Source organism: Trichosurus vulpecula, chromosome 6 (genome assembly GCF_011100635.1).
Source record: "Trichosurus vulpecula isolate mTriVul1 chromosome 6, mTriVul1.pri, whole genome shotgun sequence".
Taxonomy (NCBI): Eukaryota; Metazoa; Chordata; class Mammalia; order Diprotodontia; family Phalangeridae; genus Trichosurus; species Trichosurus vulpecula.
The window spans coordinates 114,436,942-114,456,900 of record NC_050578.1 but is presented as its reverse complement, the minus strand read 5'-3'; the positions used below and the strand labels follow the sequence as shown (position 1 = coordinate 114,456,900).

The 19,959-nt window shown below is 39.4% G+C and overlaps 1 protein-coding gene across 1 annotated transcript in view; it reads right to left on the bottom strand.

Moving 5' to 3' along the window:
• The window catches only part of MGAT4D (MGAT4 family member D), a 109,140-nt gene extending 95,265 nt beyond the window's left edge, over positions 1–13,875 (bottom strand). The window contains exons 1-2 of the mRNA XM_036765003.1: positions 13,785–13,875; positions 13,169–13,330 (exon numbers count right to left, since the gene is read on the bottom strand). Of these exons, the coding sequence (XP_036620898.1) occupies positions 13,169–13,330; positions 13,785–13,875 (253 nt within the window). The remainder of the gene's footprint in view (positions 1–13,168; positions 13,331–13,784) is intronic.
• Between the last annotated feature and the right edge of the window lie 6,084 nt (positions 13,876–19,959).

The window sequence follows — 19,959 nt, the reverse complement described above, 5'->3', positions numbered from 1 at the left end:
ATTAGTGTACAGATGAATCAGTGGCATCTTTGATGTAGATACTCCCTCTACCAGTACAAATGGTCACCCGTCCATGCTTCCTTATCCTGTATGATTTTTGTGCATGCGCTTCTATATATCCTTTGTTGAAGATTTAGCCAATACATTTCCACTAAGTCTTTTAAAATGTCATAAATATATCAACGCAGCACTTGGCTTTTGCATCTGCTACCTGTCCCTATCTTTATAGGACTGGACTACCTCCTTTTCCAGTTATATTTCTCTTGAAAATCTTTGAAAAGTCACCATTAGATAAAAGTCACCATTAGAAATATACCACAATCTAACCTACATCCAACCAAAGTCAAGAGAGACAGAAGGAATGAAAACCTGGCTGGCCTGGGCATAACTTTCCTTAAAATGGAGACTGTGGGAAAAACTGACCAGTCAAAGGAAAGGGCCATTGGGGTAGAGTATACATCAAGAGGTAAACTAAATGAATGATGAACTTTCCTCTAATGTTTTAAATGAAGTCCAAACAATGTGTGGCCAGTGACTCTTGCTAAATCTGTGGTTAAAAAAAACCCCTGGAATAGGCCATAAATTTGGGGTTTAATCAATCCATATATAAAAGAACAGGAAAATCCTCGTTGTTTGTCCTTCCTTTTTGAAGAGGGCCAGTGACATCATGGGGTGATTTCTTGACTTTTGCATGAACTGGATTTAAGAGAGGCAGAGTTACACAAAGTCATCAGCCTCATTCTCTTTTCTAGAGTCATCGATGTCTAGTGGCAGCACAAAAGTCAGGACAACTGACAATGGTCCCAGAATGCAGTGGATGACATTGGCATCTCTGTTGTCTGATCAAGCTCTAAGCTGCCTTCATGACCACTAGAACAAATTGTTCTCATGCCCCATCCCACCCTGGAAAGTCTTCACATGCTCGGGACAGACATCCCTCTGAACTCACTAACAGGAAAATCCTATTAAGTTGCCTAAGGCACAGAGCAACTGAGTGACTTGCCCAGAGTTACTCAGTTAAAAAGGGTCAAAGGTTAGATTTAAACCCATTTCAAAGTGACGTACTCCATTCACTATACTACCACTACCATAAAATCCTCTTCCTTGACCCTCTGCATTTTGAAATCTAAAGGAGTAAACCTCAATCTAGTCAAGAAAACTGGATTTAACAAAATGTAGTTTCACTATACCTACCATCCCTGATGTATCCCTAGAAGGTACTTGACAAACAACGAAATCAAAGCCCAAAGAAAGACTTACCCAATGTCACCCAGGTTCAGTGGCAGGCAGAGTTTGGATTCAAACATAGGTCCTCTGACCCTGGGCTCTTTCCATTTCCTTATTCCTCTATATAATCTGACCATTCTTGCTACAAATCTTCTCTCCCTTTTACTCCCTATTTCTCAACAATACCTCTGAATCTCACTATTTCACTTGAAAATAGTTGTCATTAATGAAAACTGACCTCATTCATGATTCTTCTCATTTTGATTCCTTTCTTTTGATTACCTTTTTGGTTATATTTCAAGATTGAGAAAGGTTTGAAGATTGTTCACATGAAAAATTAAGCCATGGAGAATCTGAGTGGTTTTCTTCCTGCCAGCAGTTACCATAAACATCTAAGAAATATTCTTCTGGGGCCTACTAGTTAAATGAGAAGATGAGAAGGCTAAGGACCTCATTTAACCATGTGTAAACATTAATTTAACAAACATCAATTGCCATTTTTTTTCTGGTCATGAAAGCAGGAAGAAATACAGGTAACAGAAATCCATAGATAATCAGAAAAACACATTGCAACCATGCATGCGGTTTAATGTCCTCCATTGCCCTGTGTGGTTTGTTGGTTTGTTTGTTTGTTTTAAAGCTGTTTACGTAAAGCAAAGTCAATAGATTTTATTTCACCTTTTTCCTTTCCCCATATCACAGCATCAGACTGGTAAATTAGTGAGACCCAAAATGTTTAAAGGGCTGAGAAAGGGGAGGAATGTTAAGAGAACTAGCCAAAGGGCCCCAATAGGGCACAAACTCAGGCAATAAGTAAGCAACATCTGTAAACCTTTCCTATCATTTTAGAGGGGTTTTAAAAACACTGAAGAATATTCTCATGTGAAATGAAATCATCTAAAATGGAACTGTTGTCTCTTTGATGCGTTGTAATTCAAGCCTTTATTCCTAGATCAAAACACCATAGCCATCTTATCTGCGTCTCTTCTAAACTTCCCAATCTCAGGAATAGAACTGAATGTTTTCATCTGAATCTGTTGATTTCTAGGTGTTGTCTACATAGGCAGCAAGATTGCTGTTCTGGTGCAACATAATATCAGAACTCCTGCAGTCCACTAAAGAATCAGAAAACTTAGTATCAGAAAGTACGTAAAGGAAAAAAAAAAACCACATACAAGGCAAATAAAGTATCCATGTCTTTTTTTTTTTTGCTTTCTATAGTTGTATTTTTTTTAAAAGACATTTATTTATATCTTTTGCTTTTACATCACCTTCATTTCTGAATATATCCTTTAGCCGTTTCTTGGAACAGAGAATAAAAAAAGAAATGAAAAAAAATTCAAATAACTAACCCATACATCAACCAAGTCTGAGAGCATATGCAAAATTCCATAGCTATAGTTCCTCACTCCTGCAAAGGATAAACAGAGGTCCAGAAAAGGCGTTCAAACTTAAGAACAATGCAAGCAAAGGCTGACCAAGACACCAGCGGCCCAGTGACAGATGAAGCATACTCCCCAACCTCCTGACAGAAATGGGAGATACAAAATGAGATGTGCATGTTTGGACCTGGCCAACGTGTGGACTTGTTCTTGGCTGTGGTTATTTGTCACTAAGGTTCATGTTATTTTTAAATCAAGGGCAGGAATTGAAGGGGAAAGGGAGCAAGAGACAGTAATGCCAAAAAGGAAAAGAAAAGAGAAAGAAAAGAAAGATCTCATTGGAGTATTTTAAAAGAAAAAGAAGGAAAAAAAAAGAAGTTCAGAGGGTGACAATTACAGGAAGACTAACTTTGAAATCAACATGCCAAATTTATTATGATTTTTGAAAATGCAAGCTGTAATAGATTTCTGATTTCATATACATAATATTTTTTCAGTTCTTTATATAGGGAAATGTATGTTAATTGCTGTTAGTTAAATTCTGAATGACAAAAATGAAATTGTTTTTTAAATATTGGATATTTTTTTCATTTCCTCTCTCAGACTGGGGGTCATAATTACACAGCATTCAGTTTCACTCTTTCTTGTTGTTATCCTTACCATTTTTATGTTGTTTCAGTCATTATTTTTTGTATTATTACATAGTATTTATATGTATTATTATATATTATTATACATATATACTAGATTATGTAGTCAGTATGTATTATTTTTCAGGTTTTCTTTCTGTTACTCTGCATCAGCCCAAAGGAGTATTCCCAAGTTTTTTGGAATTCACATTCACCATTCTGACCAGGTAACTACTGAATGAACTCCAGTGGCTCCCTATTGTCTCTAATAGCAATACCTCTGTTTGGCTTTGAAAGCCATTCACGATAGTAAAGACCTGTTGAGGCCCTAAGCAACCTTTCTAGCCTCAATGGACATTATTCCCTCTTCCACACTCTCTGATTCAGCCAAGCTGGCACTGTGCTCCTTGTGTGTGGCCTCCATCTCCTCTCTTTTGACCTTTGCTCTACTCCAGGTCTGGAAGGCACCCTCCTTCCTAGAATCCCTCTTGCTTTAGGATGTAGCTCAAGAACCACCTCCTCCATGATGCTTTTCCTGATGCACTCCCACCCACCCTCATCATTGTGGGTACCTTGTATTTGTATTTCATTTTTTCATCTTTGCACTTCTTCCATATACTTCAATATGTCCTCATTGTCTTTGCTGATAGAATATAAGCTCCTTGAGGGTAGGCACTGTTGGACTTGGTGTTCTCTAGCACCTAGCAACATACCTGGCACACAGTAGTCACTCAATAAATGCTTGATTGAGTGAGCATTTCTTAAAATGCAAGAACATCCACTCTATTCACGTACCACTTTCTGCCTAACCGTTCCCTAAACAATGATATCTCTGTAACATTAATTCAAAAAATATTTGTGATGGCTTAAGAAAAATGCCAACTTAGTCTACTGAAAAGCCTCTATTAAGTATGAACTAGTTTCAAGACCCTAAGCTAGGACCTAGAAGAGAATACAAAGACAAAAATGAAAAGCATTCCCTACCCTCAAGGGGCTTACCTTCTCCTGGGGAATACAAGTCTCTCCTGCTCCCAACTCTAGCTGGTTACAATGCTCACTCTCTTCAGATCTTACTCAGCACATCATTTTACAGATGAGGATGCACTCATCTTTTATCACTATGTATCTGTCATCACCCCTTACCAGACTGTGAACTCTGCAATCACTCAACCCAGTATTGGGTAAGGGCCATGTCATATTTCCTTCATCTTTGTAACTCTTCAAGTGCTCTACGGGCACCAATAAAATAACCAAAGAATATCGCACTGCTCCTACACCATGGGCAGCCATTCAACTGAGTAAAATAGGGGAGAATAACATAAAATGAGATGGTAGAGGGGGCCTGATTCTGCATCCTCAGAAAGAACACCCCCATCTGTGAGGACACACACTCATTGAAGTACTCCATCCCTAATGACGAGAGTGATACTTTACAAAGGATCATAAATAGATGTTGGTTGAAATCAGTAGTAGTAGTAATTTATTATTATTTATAACTTTACAAATTTATCCCATTTTATCCTCACAACAATCCTGGAAGGTAGTTGCTATCATTATCCTCATTTTACAGATGAAGAAACTGAGGCAAATGATAAGTGACTTGCTTGAGGTAACACCTACTAACAGCCTGGGGCTGAATTTGAATTCAGCTCCTCCTGATTCCAAGTCCAGCACTCTATCCACAGCTCCACCTAGCTTTTGTCAGGTCATAATTCCAGCCCCCCCCCCCCTTCTTCCTATTGGAGAATAAGCCTCAAGTGTAAAACCCTACATTTATTTTTAAAATTTATTTTGTAATTTTACTTATGTTTGGGTTTTGGGACATTTTACATCAACTGGTGGGATCCTATGCAGGAAAAAAAAAACCCCAACATTCCTTTGTATAAAATGTACAGTTGTTGTCCAGTTGTTTCAGAAGCTCTTCATTACGACATTTGGGATTTTCTTGACAGAGAGACTGGAGTAGTTTTCCATTTCCTTTTCCAGCTCATTTTACAATGAGGAAACTGAGGCAAACAGTGACTTGCCCAAGATCCCACAGCTAGTAATGATCTGCACACAAACTTGAACTCGGGTTTTCCTGACTTCAGGCCTGGCACTCTATCCACTGCCCCAGAAATACTTGACTTTTACAGTCACCAGGCCTTCTATCATGTCTTTTTTCTCAATGTCTTGAGAATCTTAAAAAAACAAGGCCATGCTTATTTTCAAACAGGCACACTAAGGTCATTTCACAGTGACATTAACAGAGTTCTTCCAAATCCCACTACATAGCATGCTATAACTTGCTCATCAGCCACATCTTGGTGAACTGTCCTGGCATGTATACTCCAAGAATGTGAAGAGTTTCGTGGGCAGAAATGAGCAGATGAGAATTTGTTCCAATGGCCATGACTGAGGCTGGAGCAAGTACTGTGGAGCACCTAGAACCTGGTTAGACATAGAAGAAAGCAAAGCCATACATACATCCCAGTCCATCACCAGTCATCCTGACTTTTGTCTTGCCACTGGACTTTGATGACTGAGGAAATAGAGAGTGAGTGAGGCTGATGACTTTGTGCAACCCTGCCTCACTTAACTCCAAGTCAAGACATGGTGATGTCATTGGCCTTCTTCTAAAATGAAGGATGAACAACATTACAAACCCCTACGGTAACACTGTTGCACCAGTTCAATACCAAGAAGTAACTACCATCTGTAACATTCTAACTTTTCCTAGGACCAATGAGCAACCTTTAAAAGGAATATGCTGTATTGTAAATGTCAGAGTCTCCCAACCTTTGTCACTGACAAATTGTAATGGAGTGGCTTGGAAAATGCTACAGGATCAGCCTAGGAAAAGGGTGTGTCATCAGCAGCTTTCTCCAAACCCCAGAACTCAGTTCACTTGGCAGTATGCCCTGGCACATAAGGCTCCTCTGGGGAAACACACCCATGGAAATTCCTCCAAACACCTGAATCCAACAGTCACACAGTAACAAAGTCCTACCTGTTTCATCTTCTCTCCCTTCTCCAACACTATAATATACATCAGTATCAAGAGGTTACTTTCTAACCCCCCAAAGGAAAGCGCAACTTTGCCCCTCCCTGACTATGTGTTGGTTACAAGTAGCCCCCCACACTCCAATAGGATAAAAGCAGGTGTACTCCTTGGGGTTACTGACGAGCTGCTACCCTGCTGTCCCCACAGCTCAGATGCCCTGCCTTACTTACTTCACTAACAATCATGATCTCTACCCCTTGCTTCTTTTGGTAATTTTGTGTCTTGAGTTATTAATGTAGAAACATTGTAATGTCCCTTGGGCTTGTACTTGCACTGACTTTCACAAATAAAACTTCTACTGTATATTTGCACTGGGGTGACACTTTTTTTCCAAAGCAAGACTTATAGTAACAAAAAGCTGCAAGGGAAATTAAAATCATAAATCTTTGCCAGATAATTCTTCCTTTATTTCTTATCTTGGTTTTCCAACTTAAAGGTTAGATCTACTTCTTCCTTTTTAAGCCAACCAACTTCCTTTTAATGTCAATCCTAATTCCACAGTCAAATTACCTGCTGTGGAAACAAAGATTTGAGTTCATATCTATTTTTTATTCAAATGAATAGACTAAATAGTCACAGAATAACCTGGTTGATAGTCTTTAATTCTGTTAATTCTCCCATTAACTTTCCAAATGCACTAGGATTATAGGCATTAAAGACAGAACGCGGTATAGAAATCATCTAACCCTAAGAGATATGCGTAGGAAACACAGGATTTGAGCCCAGGTCCTCCAATTTAAATCCAGGGTTCTTTTGGCTGCAACACACCCCAATTAGATGTAACTAGATGGCACCATAGAATATGGAGCGCTAGGCCTGTAAGTCACGAATATCTTCAAATGGAATAATATCAATCTTCATTTACTAGCTGGGTGACCCTGAGCAAGTCACTGGACTTCTGTCTCAGTTAATAAGTAATCAGTAATAGCATATAGCTCCCAGAGTTGTTGAGGAACAAATGAAACAACATTTGTGAAGTACTTAATGTCTTGACTCATGCATGGATTGAACTGAGGAAGAGTAGCACCAAGTCATCAGACACACTCTCTCTTCCTGAGTCATCAAAGTCCAGTGGAAAGACAAAAGTCAGGACAACTGGCAATGGCTCTGGATGCAGGGGATGACCTTGGCATCTTTGATCTCTTAGCCACCTTCGTAGCTGTGGGAACAAATCATTCTTATCCACCCATTCTGGCCTTCACATGCTTGGGGTAGGCATCTCCCCAACTCACTGATGGACTTGTGGCCAGTCAGTTACCCTCAACCCGGTTTAGCCTGTCAGCCAAGATGGTTTTTGCCCAGGGGTGGTCGCTGCACATGCTACAGCTTCTTGGAGCCACAGGTGAGAGCTGGGTGACAGGTGGACACCAAAGGTGGATGAGTAGCCCAAAAAAGGGCTCAGCAGCCCTTAAACCAGATATGCTGGTCCTCTGCACACCCCATACACCCTACACAGCACACAATAGGTGTTTAATAAATGCTTGCTTCCTTCCTTGCATCAATTTAATCTGGTCAATGTTACTTCATTTGACTTGTAATTATGGAGAAAACAGGAACATTTTAGAGGTCTCCAATAAAACTTTCTTTTTCTTGGCTCTGTATTAGGCTCTTTATTCTCTCCATACCCTCTTTCTCAGTAATCCCATTAGCTACAAAAGGTTCAGTTATGATCTGTTTGCAGATGACCTCCTATATCTGCATATCTAGGCTTATGCTAGAGCCTCATCATCATAGACCTGGACCACCACCTGCATGTCCTGCAAGTATCTCAAACTCAACATGGCCAAAACAGAGCTCATTATCTACCTCTCTAGACCCAACATCTGCCTCAAACTTCCTTATTTGGCATCAAGACCACCACCACTCTCCCAAATGCTCAGGTGTAATATCTCAGAGTCATCCTTCACCTCTTTTCCACATTCCACTTCCGTTTCCAATCAGTTGCTAAATCTAACTGGTCCTGCCTCCACCTCCTCCCTCACATCCATCCCCTCACCTCCTCTCACATGGAAGACCAGCACCCTATCAGCTTTCACAACAGCCTCCTTACTGGTCTCCCTGATTCTATTTCTCTTCACCAGTCTTTCTTCCACACAGCTGCTAAAAGAGTTTTCCTAAAGCTTAGATCTAACTATACAAGCTCCTGCTCAGGAGACTCTTTTATCCTGCTTCTAGGATGAAATAGGATTTAATTTTTGTATAAAATGAAACAGCACATTTCAAACCTTCAATCACTCTATATTACTATTAATAATTATAAAATATAAAGTCGTGGCCTTACCCTGTTGCTCACATCCTGAAGAGGATGGGGGCCGGGGGTGGGGAGGCTGCAGGGTAATGGAGAGATCAGGGGGACACCTAAGCAGCATCACTGTCTCCTGTGACTCAGCTCAGTCGTGGTAACAGGCCTCCTCAACTTAGCCTCGAAGAATCTTCACAATCTGGCTCCAGTCTACCCCTCCAGACTTATATCTCATACTCCTCTTTATGAAGTTACACAGTCAAATTTCACTCTCTGGCCATTTCCTCACGAGCTGCTATGCTGCCCAGCCCAGAAACCAAGCCCTGGAAGACTTAGCCTTTTCACACTTAGAATTCCCATTTAGGAGCCCTGCTGTGATGGATGGTGCTATGTGTATGCTCCAGCTACTCTTCACACCCTGGTTATTTCTTTACCAGCTATCATGCCACCATACATAGAAGACCCACTATTGTTTCTTCCCCTACCCCCCCCCCACATCCCTTCTAGTTTTAGAAGCTTAATAAGTACAACTTTAACCCCAGTAGCTCCAATCATCATCCCTAAAACTCTCCAAATGAAATTGTCCCTCCCTAGCTATCACTGCCCTAAATGTTCTATTTTCCTCTATCAGAATGGAAGTTCTTTGAGGGAAAGGGGAGTCTTTTGTATCTAGAGCTCCAGAACTTAGCACATGGTAATATGTTTAATATTAATACATGCTCTTCATTTTTTCATTCATTCATCTAACCTTGACTGGACCTTCACTTCAGCAAAGCAATCTCTTTATTCCTCCCTAATAGATTCCATATCCTACTCCCCATAGATGTTATGCTATCTTCTCTTCTCTCCTCATGGGTCCCACAACTCTCCCACTTCTTACCTTCTCAGTTGAAGACCTCATCTTTTAGTTTACTCAGAAAATTGAGGTTACTTGTTCTGAGCTCCATCTTCTTCCTTACTCAACCCCCCTTGACATTTTCATCTACTCTCATCCCCTTTTCTTCAGACTCTAATACTCACCAAGGCCAACCACTCTACAGTGCCCTTAATCCCATACCCTCGTGTTTTCTCCATGAGATCACTCCTTGGCCTTTAATCACCCCCTTCTCTTTCTAATCTTCAAACTTTCCCAAGGTACTGGTTCTTTCCCTGCTGTCTTCAAAGATGTCCAAGTCTTCCCATTCTTAAACAAAAAAACACTTCAGTAGGCCCTACAGTCCTTTCAATTTATCATTCTGTATCGCTTCTCTCTTTCTCAAACTACTGGAAAAAGCTATCTAGGCTGGGTGCTTTCAGTTTTTGTTGTCTTACTCTTTGGCCCTTATTCTGACCTTATCATTTAACTGAAATTACTCTCTCCAAAGTTGCCAACGCACTCTTGCACATGCTACACACACACCTCCTCTTCACCCTTTCCACTACAAATTTCATGGTCTTTTCTCAGTCTGCATCCTTTTTCAGCTCTCAGCTGCATCACTTGGCACTGTTGGTCACTCTCTCTCTTCCTGGATAATTTCATCTTTCTAGGTTTTTATGACATTACTCTCTCCTGGTTCTCCTATCTGTCTGAGCACTCTTTCTCAGTCTCTTTGACTCCATCATTATCCATAGCCATCTTTTCCTTTCTTGCTGAGCTCATGAGCTTTAATGGGTTCCTTCCTTCTTTTCTTCCTCCTATCTTGTCCAAGCTGAAAGGCCAGAAACTACTCACAGGTTCGGTCCCACTATTAGTTGGCAGCGGAGTGTGACCTGCTCAATTTCCATTACAGGCAAGTTTACTCCTCCTTAGACTACTTGGTGGCCTCTGCTCCTCAGGACTCACTGCATTAATGCCTAACATATTTCTGATCTAGATCAGCTCATGATGCCTGCTAGCACCTGCCTCCCAAGTAGTGAGAATTACAGGTATGCACCAATAAGCCCAACACTACTAGATATTTCAAACTGGATGTTCCACAGATATCTGAGGCTCAGCATGTCCCCCCAAACCATCATTTTCTTCCCCTCCCTCCCAGAAACCCAGTCCTCTAACAAACTTCCCTATTTTTGCTGAGGACACCACCATTATTCCTAGATCCCAGGTTTATAATCTTACTGTTAGCCTCAATTCCTCCCCAGTCCCCCTCACCATTTCTTTCTCCACAGGACCTCTCTTCTATGTCCCCTTCTCTCCACTCATATAGCCCCTGCCCTCCTTCAGGGCTCATCCCCTCTTACCCAGACTATGGCAACAGCCTCCTAAATGTGCTCCCTGCCTCATCTTTCTATCACAATCCATCTTCCTCTAACCATGCATTCCCCTACTCAATCAACTCACATAGCTCCCCATTAACTCTAGAATAAAATATAAAAATATTAAATGTAAACTCTTCCCTGTGGATTTTCCCAGACTCCCTTTCCTATACTCTCTGTTCACTTCTGCTGCACTCCAGATCTGACTTCCACGCTTAGGTGCTCCCCCGTGACTGCAGTGTGTTTCTCTTTACTTTGCTTTCTTGACGAGTAGGCTCAAGCACCACTTTCTGGATGAAACCTTTCCTGATCCCAACTACTAGAGCTACCCTACCTCTATAACATTGTATTCAAAGACTCTGTGTGTGTGTGTGTGTGTGTGTGTGTGTGTGTGTGTGTGTGTGTGAATCAGGATTCCTCAATTCAAATTCTCCCTTAGATGCTTACTAGCTGTATGACTCTGGACATGTCACTTAACCTTTCTCAGTCTCAGTTTCCTCATCTGTAAAATGGGGACAGTAACAGCACTTACCTCCTAGACTTGTTGGGAGGATCAAATGAGATAACACATATAAAGCGTTTTGCAAACCTTAAAATGCTATATAAATACTAGCTTTTATTATTATTATACTACATGTTGTGTCCCCCATAGAATATATATGCAGGAGGTGAAATTGTTACTTTTCTTTGTTTTTGCAAACACAGAACCTACCACAATGCTTGGAACACAGTAAGTACTTAACAAATGTGTTTTGCTTGATTGATGCACTCTACCTTTCCGATAAATTGGCCAACTTATTGTTCCCAGAATTCAGTGTTCCATTTTCAGCCTCTGTGCAGGCTTTCCCATGTGCCTAGAATGCCCCACCATCTACCTCTCACCTCTTTGTCCTTCAGCGTCCTTCAGGTCTCAACTTACATGCTACTTTCTGTGGGAAAACGTTAAAGATCTTCCTAGTTGTTACTGCTTTCTCCATCCTTAGGATTACCTCGTATTTATTTATATGCATATGTTTATATTATATGCCTCTTATATGTAATCACCCAACAGGAACCTGCAAGGGATTGGTTTTCATTTCTGTCTCATAATGTACCTGGTGGCTTAGAGGAAACCACAGAAACTGCCCTTCTCTTCCCTACTCAACCCTTGCTTAGCAGATCTGACCACATTCTAAGCACTGAAGACTTGTTATCTGATCAAAGGAAGAGGAAGATGACCCATGCATACAAAAGTATTTACCGCAATTCTTTTTGTAGTGGCAAAAAATTGGAAATTGAAGGGATGCTCATTAATTGAGGAATGTCTGAACAAGTTATGGCATATGAATATGGTGGAACACTATTTTGCTCTAAGAAATGTGGAAGGGGATGGTTTCATGGAAACTTGGGTAGACTTGTATGAACTGATGCAAAGTGAGGTGAGCAGAACCAAGAGAACAAAGAAAACAATGACAATCATATAGTAAAGATAATCAACAGCAAAAGACTGAGGAACTCTGACCAACAAAATGACCAACCAAAATTCCAAAGGACTAATGATGAAATAGACTATCCACCTCCAGGTACAGAGCTAGTAGAATCAGAGAACAAACTGAAGTATATTTTCTTTTCTTTTCCTTTACTTTCTTCTCTTCTTCTTCTTCTCTCTCTCTCTCTCTCTCCCTCTCTCTCTCTCCCCTCTCTCCTTCCTTACTTCCTTATCCATGGCTAATGTGGAATTTGTTTTGTATGACTATACATATTTGTAATGGGTTTGTTTTACATGCCATCTCAATAGGTGGGGGATGGGGAGAAGAGAGGGAGAGAATTTGGAACAGAAAATAAAAAAAACTGAATTTAAAAAAAAGAAACAGAAAAAGGACTGGTTATCTGAGAACTAGGATAGACTAGGAGAAAGAAAAAAAAATAAATAATTGGGTGAATTATAACTACCACTAAGAGGCAAAGTGGAGTTGGAAGCCATGAGGTAGTGACTGTAAGGTTTAATGCACGTGGGTAGTGAAGTAATTTGCTCCTGCCTGCTTTGCAGCAGGGGGCATCTGGGGTAGGGATAAAAGGAGAGTGCTGGGAGAGGAAGAATGGGATGATGCAAACATGCATCCAGAAAGAGGTCAAATGGGGTGCTATATGGTCTGGAAGTTCATTTGGGTTTCCAAAAGACAACAATGAGTCTCAGATGTGCCTGATCTCAACATTCTCCTGAAGCCCAAGGCCACTGTGGGATGTGGTAGAGGGAAGTTAACACTGCCATCCAGCCAGGAAAGAGCAATCACTTCCCTGAATTCTGCCTCCCTAACGTGGAAATGATCAGGCCTGATATTCATGCAGATAGAAGATGACTGAATTTGAAAATCAAAATTCTGCAGAGAGAGAGAGTAGGGGGAATAAAAGAAAAGCCTTTTCTGGAACAAACCTTCAAGTTCTGCAGCAGGAACCGCTCTTTCTGAAGTGGTACATTTGATCTTATTCAAGGCATTTGACAACTCCAGAGATCTTTTTTTATTTTCTTCTTGTAAAGATAACAGTCTTTCCTGAACCTTCAAAATCTGGTTTTTATAAGTATTGGCATCATTTCCTGTAAAAAAAAAAAAGTGGAGATTTTTCTCTCCTCTGGAACAACAAAAGCAATGAAATATATTCTCAACTCCATATCTAACAGTAAATTAGATTCTGCATCTTTGTTCTTATCCCCTCTTCAACACTCTCCTTCACTACCTGTAACCCAGTTTCTGCATTCTAAAATTCCGCATTTCACCTTTCTAATGAAAATGACTCACCCAAGGTCACCTTTACTCTCAGTTCTTACCTGTCTAGACGTTTCAGTTGCATCTGATATGGCTGACTATACCCCTGTCTTCTGAAACATTCTCCACCCTTAGCTTGCTCTCTTGATTCTCCCAGTTTTCTCTGATTGCTTTTACCTTTTAACCTTGGGCATTTTTTCAAGGTTTAACACTTCTACTCTTCCCAATCTACACTCATAACTCTCTTGGATCTCAATCATTCTCATAGTTTTGACCACAATCTACTTGCACATAAATAATTCTGTAACTTACATCTACACCTGGCTTTGCATCCTTGTTCCAGTACCAGTAGTGTTTCTAACTCCTTCAAAGGCATCTCCACGAAGTTTCCCTATGACACCTGAAACTATCCCTAAGTCAAAATATTCACTATGAAAATTACACATACTCCTTTCCCAACATCTCCATTAATGTCAGTGAGGATAATCAACCTCCAAGACCCCTAGAATTCTATCTTGAAGTTAGTTTGTATCCCTCCTTTAATCAGATTCTCTTTATCACCTATCTGAAGTACTTCAAAGGGAGCTGGTGGAACAGTGGATGGAGTGCTGGTCACTTGAGTTCAAACTTGGCCTCAGACACTGTGTGACCCTGGCCAAATTGCCTCAGTTTCCTCACCTGAAAAATAGAGATAATAATAGCACCTATCTTCTAGAGTTGTTGTAAGGATCAACTGACATAGCACATAGCACAGTTATTGGCACATAGTAGGTACTAGATAAATATTTATTCCCCTCTCCTCTTCCATTAGTCTCTTCCTAGGTGGTCTCCTTGGCTACAGTTTCTCCATCCAACATATAACTCCTAAGCTCTCCTTCATACATTTCAGAGAATCTTCCTGAGACTCTCACTTTTTTCCTTGGTTTCCATAAAAACAATGACTAAAATACCATAAATAAAGAGAACATTAAAATGTTACCACTGAGTCCAGATTAATTACAATGACTACCCTGGGTCCCACTGAGAATAGGGGGCAACACACTTCGCTCCTGTCATTAGAGAGGTAGAGGACTATGGGTATAGCATGTCGCAGACATGGTTTTGTCAGTTGGGTTTTGTTCAAATATTTTAATAGAAGGTTAATTGAGAGATGCATGTCAGGAAATGAGGATGATCTAAAAAGTACAAATACAAGTTAACTGGGAAAAATGAGGAGAAAGGACAAGATGACCTCTAAGATCTGGTCTAGCTCACATTCTATGACTGTCCTTTGCCTACTCAAAAATCCTCATTGACACCTTTCTTCCAGTCTTTTACTTATTTTTTCTTTTATTTATTTTATTCTGAACTTAAGAAATTAGAAACAGATTTCCATAACATAATAGAATATGGAAAAAAAGATGATTGTGTATGACACTGCAAATCTATTATGTACAACTTAATATTCCTTTTAAATATAACAGTTATGTAACTTTTCCCCCCTTTTTTTCTTCCGTCTCCTCCCCTCCCCACCCTAGACATGGCTACCATTAGACACGTGTGTGTGTGTGTGTGTGTGTGTATGTGTGTGTGTGTGTAAAACACCATTCTGTACATAATTCTATTTATCAGTTTTTCTTTGGATGCAGATAGCGCCTTCCTTCATATGTCCTTTGTAGATAATCTGGAGAGTAAAAATTACTTATTCACTCAAAATTGTTCTTCAAACAACATTGCTATTACTGTATACAACCTTCTCTTGGTTCTGCTCATTTTGCTCTTCGTTATTTCATGCAAGCCTATGCATGTTCTTCTAAGATCATCAAGGTCATCATTACTTATAATAGAACTATTCCATCACAATCATATACCACAACTTGTTCAGCCATTCTCCAATAGATAGGCATCCCCAGTTTCCAGTTGTTTGCCACCACAAAGAGAACTGCTATAAATATTTTTGAATATATAGGGTTTTTTTTTCCTTTTTCCCTGATCATCTTGAGAAACAGACCTAGTAGTGGTATTACTAGATCAAAGGGCATAGGCAGTTTAACAACTACGGCCATAGTTCCAGATTGCTCTCCAAAATGGTTGGATCAGTTCACAGTTCCACCAACAGTGAATTAGTGTCCCATTTTTTCCACATCCCCTCCAACATTTTTTATTTTCCTCTTCAATCATTTTAGCCAATTTGATAGGTATAAAATGATATCTTAATGTTGTTTTAGTGTGCATTTCTCTAATCAATAATGATTTAGAGCATTTTTCATATGTCTACAAATTGTTTTCATTTCTTCATTGGAAAACTGCCTATTTATATCCTTTGGCCATTTATCAATTAGAGAATGACTCATATTCTTATAGATTTGACAAAGTTAATTATATATTCCAGTCTTTTAAAAATCTAAATTCCTCAGTCTACTAACCTATTCTCCACAAACTTCCTTCTGCCCATGCCTTGAAAACAGACTCTCTACTCATGTTTAAGTGATTCCATTTTCTGTCCCAATCCTTCTTCCCAGCCCTCAATCAGAAAAACAACTCCGTAAACCCTACTTCTGTAACTTATGCCATTTCCTACATCTAAAATGAACCTCTGCCTCACACATACATACAAGTCCTTCAAAAAAACCTGATACAAAATTCTCTACTCTAAAGACCTCTAATCAAATCCATTCATACCTTTATTATAAATGTCTTCAGTATTTACATACTTCATCCATTTCCAATGGTTTTTGTTGTTGTTAGTAATTGCTTTAAAATTATTTCTTCTGAATGGTCTCATGGCACCTCTATTAGGCTCTAGGGTGAAATCCATGTTTGACATTTGACTGGATTCAACAAAAACCATCAGATTTTAGGATATAGTAAAGAGCTGTGGATTTCTCAAATCAGGCTATTTATGTTGGCAGCTAGTCTAAGTTTGCTCTGGGATGAAAGTTTCAAGGTTTCCTTCAAAGGACTTTTTCTTCTTCCTTTATCAAAACTCTCTCAATGGATATAAATATTCTAAACAGGGTCTGCAGTACACACACAGCTCTTCTACCCTTTTCAACATGATCTGCCTCTAAGACAAGGGATTTTTAACCTGTGGTCCATGAACTTGGATGGCAGAAAAAAATTACAACATAACTGTTTCCTCTATAATGCTATTTCATAGTATTTTATTGTATACATTTAAAAATGTAATTCTTAGAAGACTTAACCAGGCTAACAAAGAGTCCAGAATACAAAAAGGTAAAGGGCCTTCTTCTCTAAGGTTTTTGTAATGTTAATCAGGGTGGGATTTTTTTGCCTTTGTTTTTTTCTTTAGGAGTGCCTCTCAGCATGGAAGTAATCAAGTACCTTTGATTAAGTCTTACCAGGCCCACACCTTTTTGCTGATTAGGTCTGAAGCCTTCAGGGACCTAAGAAGGGTATATAAACTCAAAGGTTAGTGGTTTGTTTGGGGCTCTCACTCACTGAAATAATGTCCTGTGATTTGATCAGATGAAACTCTGGGTAGCCCTTGTTAAGGAGTCCCCCAGATTTGAAAAGAACCCAGATGTTGGTGGTCCTCTGGTAAGTATGTATTGTGACTTTGTCAGACAGAAATCTGTCTGTTGATTCATGTTTATTTGCTCTGTTTATATATTGTATGCTTGTAATTTCTGTTTGTATTTGCTCTGAAGTTCAGGGTACTGGCTTTTCCTCCTGAACTAAGTGAATGATATATGTATGTATGTTTAATTAAAGTGAGATTGTTAACCCCTTAAAGTTGCTTTCCTTACAAAAGCAGATCAAAAAAACCTGTGCTGGCAGCCCTTCTGCTGCTGTTGTTGCTGGTCTTGCACAGCCACAGTAGCTGCTAGCGACATTGCTATTACAATTTTCCAAGCTAAGTTTACTTCAGATGCTGTATTGAATGGACTGTATTTTAAAAACCTTTGTCTACACATCAAATCTGTTGCCACAAAAAGAAGACAACTAGCTTATGGTCTTTTTGAATGAATTATCTCCAGTTCTTTCAACATCTACCAAAGGGTAGATGTATGATACAGGCTGTTTAGACTAAACTCAAAGGTGAGAAAGGCCATGGAGGGACAGCTAAGGTGACCAAAAAGATGAATTTCATCAGTGTAGACCCAGACTCCAAAGGAATCCTATTTAATCTGACCTACTCATTACTGGGGTATTCAAAGGGTTCTTAATTCTGCTTACAAATTATAGGCTCATATATCTGTAAGAGGCTCTAAGTTGTTCAGTAAAAAAACACATAGCCCTTAATTTTCACAGTCCATCCAGAACTGGCCTGTTAACAGTATAGCACCTAAATATAAAGTTTGTCCCTAGCCAGGACAAAGCGGGGAGACACTGAGACACAATATAAATGTCTTGTATTCTTCTTGTATGAGTCCAACAAATTGCTTTGTATATCAACAATAAAGCTTTATATTCCCTGAAATCCTATAACTGATGTAAAGTGCTTAATAAATATGAATGGAACTGAGAAAAGGAAGCTAATGGACAATGCTGGTTAAAAAAAAAACAGCTTAACAGTACAATTTTCTAGGGTGATGGATTTATGTACCACAGAAAGGATACACATTTCCCCAGAAGGCTTCAAGAAGAAGCCTGCTAACAAAGGGAGTAGAAGCCTAAGTAAGCTGTGGCTAAAGTCTGTCCCCGATAACAAATGGGTGAAGCCTGGACCAGGGGAAACAAGGAGTCAGAACTCAAAATAAAATCTCCCACAGCAATCAGAAAGGCACGTTGCAGCAGTCTTTTAGTCAGCACTCTCTATCTGTTCAACATGGTTAAGAACAACAAAATTCTACAAGAGGCATTTGCAGCAATGCAACAAATAACTAGAAACAGGAAGGTGCGGTACATATCAGCAAGTGTGCTCTGCTGCGTGGCAAGCCTTCTCCTGCAATCCATAGTCCTAATTATTGCTTAGTTACTCAAGGCTTATCATCAAGCCTTGCCCAGTGACTGTTCCAAAACTTTTACTCTATTCCTCCACTTCCCAACTGTTGCCTTGATTCCAGGAGATAACTCAGCCTACTCCTTTGCTAAGAAGAATGATATCCATTAGCCTCACAGCTCCAAACACTCAACTTTCTCATAATCATTCATTCTTTCCTCTGTCCTTCTGGTCTTTGATCTTCCATGATAGCAATAAATGCTCTATGTTTTCTTGTTTTATACCTAGCTTAATATTAATCATCAGAAAGTCATAGAACAAAGTTATCTCTGCTGTCATATCTTTTACAGAAGTTTATATGATTTTGACACATAGATGGAAGGCACCTTGCTGGAGAAGCTTTTAAGGTAGCAGTGCTTTTTACAAATAAAAACAATATGCTAAAAAATACAGAGAATACAATTATTTCCTTGTTCATATTACTTGTGACTGTTCTTAAGTGTGACTGTAAAGATGCAGACCCTTGTGGATAAATATGATTTGTATAAGTCTGTTCCTTCCTCAAATAATATTTGCATTAATCATATAAACTGACATTTACATGTGCTTTATCATTTGCAAGAAAACACTTTACAAACTACTAAATCTACTATAACTCCCATTTTACAGATGAGGAAACTGAGGTTCAAAGAGGTTGTGACTTTTTCGAGAATTATGAATCTAGTAAGTATCAGGGGCACAATCTGACTTGATTGTCAGTGCAGCAGTTTATCTCTAACAGTACTCACTAAAGGATGTAGGGAAAGAATTTTGTAAACGTCAAAAGTGTGATAGAGCCACTACTGTGACTACAGGGCTGCTAGGAGCTTTATAAAGCTACACAAAATTCACTGTTAAGGTGAGTTTCCTTTTCGCAAAAATTGACCATATGCTGAAACATGAGAGGCATCCTGGAATTGTGGATAGGGAGCTGGTCTATTGGCAATGGAGTCAAGATCTGGGCCTTAAGTCTTGCTTCTTGAAACTTGCTGACTCAATGATCCTGGGCAAATCATTTAATCTCTCAGTACCCCAGATGATCCTCTAAGACTAGAAGCTGCGAGAGTAATTGGGGATCTGCATTGGTGGAAGGAGTTTTCAGACCAGGAATTCCCCATACCAACGAAATCATAGCTTTCCACCAGATCTAAAAAAAAATACTGGGACACACAAAGGATCTTAAAATTTTAATCTTAAAAGAAGAAATACAAACTATTAAAACCAATGTGAAATACTCCAAAATGCTAATAATAGAGATACACAAATTAAAACAACACAGGTTTTACCTCACAGTAAAAAAAATTGCCAAAGATGACAAAAATGGAAATAGTCAATGTCAGAGAGGTCCTTGCAAGATGGGCATTGTTGTTGGAACTACACAATCATTCTGGAAAGCAATTTGAAATTGCCCAAACAACATGGCAAAAATATGCCTTCATTCTGACCCAGAGATTCCTGGAGGCATGGCAACTGACAAAAGGTTCTATGTATGCCAAAGTGCTTTTTAGGAGAGTAAAGAACTAGAAACAAAACAAA